This window comes from Oncorhynchus nerka, linkage group LG26 (genome assembly GCF_034236695.1).
Source record: "Oncorhynchus nerka isolate Pitt River linkage group LG26, Oner_Uvic_2.0, whole genome shotgun sequence".
Lineage (NCBI taxonomy): Eukaryota > Metazoa > Chordata > Actinopteri > Salmoniformes > Salmonidae > Oncorhynchus > Oncorhynchus nerka.
Window position 1 is genome coordinate 49,152,819 of NC_088421.1, and position 6,095 is coordinate 49,158,913.

Consider the following 6,095-nt stretch of genomic DNA (forward strand, 5'->3'; position numbering starts at 1 on the left):
TCTTAATGCATACTGTTAAAGTATATTATGTGTACATAAAAATGTAAAATTAAAAAATATATAAAACCGTGGTCCTGGAATTCTCTCCTGAACATTTTGAAATTTGATGATCTTGTTTCGTTGGTGGAGTTTAAACACTCAATCGATGTATATACCATAGAAGAGTGTAATTGTCTTTAGGACAGATGTTTTTAGTCAAGACTTACGTGTTTTTAACGTAAAATGTTTTTGTTGTACTGGATGTGTGTTTATAGTTTTGTTTAATGTTGTGTTAGTGTATGTAAGTTGTTTTGTCTGAAACGTTGTTCCCCCTGCTGCTATTGGACCAGGTCTCTCTTGGAAAAGAGATGTTATCTCAATGAGAAAAACCTGGATAAATAACGGTTAAATAAAAACAAAATGAAAGCAACAGGAGCCTGTCAGTCCAGCTCTATAGGAAGCCAGTCTGACGTAGATATTTCACTCTAGAACTGAAAGCAACAGGAGCCTGTCAGTCCAGCTCTATAGGAAGCCAGTCTGACGTAGATATTTCACTTTAGAACTGAAAGCAACAGGAGCCTATCAGTCCAGCTCTATAGGAAGCCAGTCTGACGTAGACATTTCACTCTAGAACTGAAAGCAACAGGAGCCTGTCAGTCCAGCTCTATAGGAAGCCAGTCTGACGTAGATATTTCACTCTAGAACTGAAAGCAACAGGAGCCTGTCAGTCCAGCTCTATAGGAAGCCAGTCTGACGTAGATATTTCACTCTAGAACTGAAAGCAACAGGAGCCTGTCAGTCCAGCTCTATAGGAAGCCAGTCTGACGTAGATATTTCACTCTAGAACTGAAAGGCTGGTTCATTAACACACTGCTGGTAAACCCACTACAGAGTCACCAAGCCATCACCTCCAGAGATAGAGAACCTAGACAGGGCCTACATCCCAAATGACACCCCTTATTCCTGTAGTACTCTACTGTTGATCAGAGGAAAGCTAGTCTCTGGTCAAATGTAATGCACTACGAAGGGAACAGGAAGCCATTTAGGATCGAACCCCAGGTTTGTTTGGTTTAGCCAGGGAGGGGAGGGGAGGGAAGGGAAGGCAGGGTAGCCTAATGGTTAGAACGTTGGACTAGTAACCGGAAGGTTGCAAGTTCAAATCCCCGAGCTGACAAGGTACAAATCTGTCGTTCTTCCCCTGAACAGGCAGTTAACCCACTGTTCCTAGGCCGTCATTGAAAATAAGAATTTGTTCTTAACTGACTTGCCTAGTTAAATAAAGGTAATAATGTTAGGATGCAGACCCAGGTTTGTTTGGTTTAGCCAGGGTTGGTGTTGATTATCACTAATGTCATCCAGTCTGTATATCTGTTGCCTGAACTCACTACAGAGTGGTTTTATTGGACCAGGGGTAGAAGTCCCCTCTTTATGAATAGATCTAGGGTCAGTTTACACTTCACCCTATCCTAACCTTAACCGTTAGGGTTGTAAAACACTAAGCTGTCCCCAGATCAGTGGTGTTTGTAACCAGCCGTCATAACTACTAGTGCAACTCTCATGGGAAACAGCTAACAGGACATATCTGACGTGCAAACCTCTTATTTACTTTCCAAACGGGGCTAAAATGAGGTCCCAGTTGAGAGTAGAGTCAGAGTTTAGGTAATGAGGTCCCAGTTGAGAGTAGAGTCAGAGTTTAGGTAATGAGGTCCCAGTTGAGAGTAGAGTCAGAGTTTAGGTAACGGTCAGTTGTAGGTTTTAGCTAAACTTCCCTTTTCATTAAAGCAGTCTGCTCAGGTTGTTACTTGTACCATGTCGTACTATTCCTGACTGTAGGAGGGCACTCTGGAGTGGACCGACGGCAGTAACTATGGATACAGCTACTGGGATGGCAACCAGCCTGACGACGGCATACACCGCATCCCCGAAGAGGAAGACTGTGTCGAGATCTGGTACAGGCAGAACAGTGGTGAGACACACACACAGGCAGTCAATAAGCATAAACACAAACAGGCAGTCAATAAGCATAAACACAAACAGGCAGTCAATAAGCATAAACACAAACAGGCAGTCAATAAGCATAAACACACACAGGCAGTCAATAAGCATAAACACACACAGGCAGTCAATAAGCATAAACACACACAGGCAGTCAATAAGCATAAACACATACAGGCAGTCAATAAGCATAAACACACACAGGCAGTCAATAAGCATAAACACAAACAGGCAGTCAATAAGCATAAACACACACAGGCAGTCAATAAGCATAAACACAAACAGGCAGTCAATAAACACACACAGGCAGTCAATAAGCATAAACACACAGGCAGTCAATAAGCATAAACACAAACAGGCAGTCAATAAGCATAAACACACACAGGCAGTCAATAAGCATAAACACATACAGGCAGTCAATAAGCATAAACACATACAGGCAGTCAATAAGCATAAACACACACAGGCAGTCAATAAGCATAAACACATACAGGCAGTCAATAAGCATAAACACATACAGGCAGTCAATAAGCATAAACACACCCTGGCAGTCAATAAGCATAAACACACACAGGCAGTCAATAAGCATAAACACACACAGGCAGTCAATAAGCATACACACATACAGGCAGTCAATAAGCATACACACACACAGGCAGTCAATAAGCATACACACATACAGGCAGTCAATAAGCATACACACACACAGGCAGTCAATAAGCATAAACACATACAGGCAGTCAATAAGCATAAACACACACAGGCAGTCAATAAGCATAAACACACACAGTGTATTACCCAATAAAACATGATTGAGCCAGGGGAGGACCTACAGGTTCATGATTGAGCCAGGGGAGGACCTACAGGTTCATGATTGAGCCTGGGGATGACCTCAAGGTTCATGATTGAGCCTGGGGATGACCTACAGGTTCATGATTGAGCCAGGGGATGACCTACAGGTTCATGATTGAGCCAGGGGATGACCTACAGGTTCATGATTGAGCCAGGGGATGACCTACAGGTTCATGATTGAGCTTGGGGATGACCTACAGGTTCATGATTGAGCCAGGGGATGACCTACAGGTTCATGATTGAGCCAGGGGATGACCTACAGGTTCATGATTGAGCCAGGGGATGACCTACAGGTTCATGATTGAGCCAGGGGATGACCTAAAGGTTCTTGATTGGTTGTTTCGGATGTGTTTCTCTGAGTTTCTGTCCAAGTATGTGTCCCTGCTGATCACACACACACACACACCACACACACACACACACACACACACACACACACACACACACACACACACACACACACACACACACACACACACACACACACACACACACACACACACACACACACACACACACACATGTTCAATCATATTTATAGTGGGGACACATACTAGTAAAGAAACTCAGAGAAACAGGCCTGGCCATTTCAGAGCCTTTATGCCAGAACCCCCATCAGGCCTTGCTGTTATCACAGGCATCTATAACCAATTAAGGCTGAATCACTCTCAGGACTCCCTTGTTGGGTAATAAACTGTGTGCATCATTAGGACAACTGGGTGCCAGAACAGACACCTGTGTAATGAGTCACACACACACACACACACACACACACACACACACACACACACACACACACACACACACACACACACACACACACACACACACACACACACACACACACACACACACACATTAACACACACACACTGATGAGTCAGTCAGTCAGTCAGTCAGTCAGTCAGTCAGTCAGTCAATGTAGTTGTCACGGTTCATGAATCCACTGCCTCCTTTTCCTTTTCTCTCTCTCTCTCTCTCTCTCCGTGTTTGTGTGGGCGTGGTTCCCAATCTCGGCCTGATTGTCTGCGCCAGCTGGAATCACTTATCTTCCCTTTATATGTTCTGTAACCAGTGTTTCTTGTTGTCAGATCGTTGTTACTTCCCTGAGGTTGTGTCGTGTGTCCGTACTCATCTCTCGCCGCCCTTGTGTGGATTATCTGCTGTGCTCCTTCCTACCCATCCGGACACTCTCCCCTGGGTTTCTCAGCACGCTCACATAGGAGGATGCGCCCTAGTCCCTGGGTCGGATTCCGTCTGAGTACAGTCTGTCTGTCCTGTTGCTGCTGTAACCTGTATTCATTAAACCATCGTTGCTTGCATCTTGCATCCGCCTCTGTATTGTTACAGAACGATCTGACCAGACCATGGATGCAGCGAGTTCAACGAGTCTGACCGAATTCATTTCCCGTAGTATCACGAGAATGGATCAACAAGAGGAGAACATCTCCAGCACAGGTCGGGAAGTACAAGCCATTGCGACGCAGGTATCCCAGCTGACCCAACAATTACAACATCTGAGGGGTCTCGCTGCGCCACCTACATCGGCAGTTCAACCCGCCCGCCAGAGCCGGATTCCCAGCTAGAGCCACGGCTACCGACACCAGAGGGTTATTCAGGTGATCCTGACTATTGCAGAGCTTTTCTTACGAGATGTTCCATGCATTTCTCGTTGCAGCCACGGACCTTCAACCGTGAACAGTCTAAGGTAGCATTCGTACTCACACTGCTATCAGGCAAAGCGGCTCTTTGGGGAACGGCGGTGTGGGCGAACCAGGACCCATGCTGCACCTCTTTCCAGACACTCTCCGAGGAGATGAGAAGGGTCTTCGATCGGGCCGTGGCGGGTAGGGAGGCGGCCAGACTACTCGCTGACCTTCGCCAAGGAGACCGTTCAGTATCGGAATACTCCATCCAATTCCGCACTCTGGCCGCAGAGTGTCAGTGGAACGAGGAGGCGCAGTGGGACATGTTCCTGCATGGGCTGGAGGACCGGATCCAGAAGGAGATTTATGTTCTGGACCTTCCCAGGAGTTTAAATGGACTAGTGGAACTAGCCTTGAGGGTCGACGCTCGTCTGAGTCGTGTTGGCCGCCGAGCATGCCCTAACAGACCGTATAACGACACGGAGGGCTGGCATGCCAGCGGCGGGAACACGGCCAGTTCAACCTCCGCTCACGAACCCATGCAGCTGGGAGAGCTCGCCTCTCCCGGGAAGAGAGGGAGAGGCGGAGATCCCAAGGACTCTGTCTCTACTGTGGTAGAGCGGGCCACTTTATCCACTCCTGCCCGGTAAAAGATTAGGCCCGGTAGTAAGAATGAGGCTACTATCGGGTGGTGTCACCACAGAGAAGACCTCATCATCTACTCTCCTCCCGGTAAGACTAAGATGGGCCAACCACACGCACGACACCAAAGCCTTACTGGACTCAGGAGCAGAGGGTAATTTCATGGACTTCAAGCTCGCTCACAAACTCCAGATTCCTATCACCTCACTCACGCACAAGATATCCGTCAACGCTCTCAATGGTCAAGAACTACCCAACATTTCTCACACCACTGAACCTATCACACTCATCACTTCTGGCAATCACACTGAGACACTATCATTTCTACTCATGGACTCACCCCTTGCACCATTAGTTCTCGGCCACCCTTGGCTCACCCAACACAACCCCAGAGTTGACTGGGGTCATAATTCTATATCCATGTGGAGTAACAAATGTCTTGAGTCCTGTTTAGTGTCTGCTTGTTCGTCTGTGTCTGATTCTGTGTTTCTAGAGGAGGCGGTGGATTTGTCTAACGTGCCCGTTGAATACCTCGACCTGAAGGAGGTGTTCAGTAAGTCCCGTGCTGCTTCTCTTCCTCCGCATCGTCCCTATGACTGTGCAATAGAATTATTGCCAGGTGAGTCTCCGCCTAAAGGCAAGTTATATTCACTCTCTGTTCCTGAGAGGGAGGCTATGGAGAGATACATCTCTGGTTCTCTGGCATCTGGATTAATTCGTCCTTCCTCTTCTCCAGCGGGGGCGGAGAAGAGGACGGATCTCTGCGTCCTTGCATTGATTACCGTGGGTTGAATAACATCACAGTGAAAAATACCTATCCCTTACCGTTGATGTCCTCAGCCTTTGAAAGGTTACAGGGAGCATCCGTGTTCACTAAGTTGGATTTACGTAATGCATATCATTTGGTTCGCATAAGGGGGGGGGACGAATGGAAGACCGCGTTTAACACCCCAGAGGGCACTTCGAATATTTGGTCATGCC

The 6,095-nt window shown here is 47.0% G+C and overlaps 2 protein-coding genes across 2 annotated transcripts in view; both read left to right on the forward strand.

The window, feature by feature from the left end:
- LOC135564906 (C-type lectin domain family 19 member A-like) overlaps window positions 1-2,316 on the forward strand; it is a 10,777-nt gene extending 8,461 nt beyond the window's left edge. Inside the window, exon 4 of the mRNA XM_065010992.1 lies at window positions 1,813-2,316. Coding sequence (XP_064867064.1) covers window positions 1,813-2,316 — 504 coding nt within the window. The remainder of the gene's footprint in view (window positions 1-1,812) is intronic.
- Window positions 2,317-2,844: 528 nt separating this feature from the next.
- LOC135564907 (serine/threonine-protein kinase SMG1-like) overlaps window positions 2,845-6,095 on the forward strand; it is a 58,837-nt gene continuing 55,586 nt past the window's right edge. The window contains 1 exon segment of the mRNA XM_065010993.1: window positions 2,845-2,871. Within this exon segment, the coding sequence (XP_064867065.1) occupies window positions 2,845-2,871 (27 nt within the window).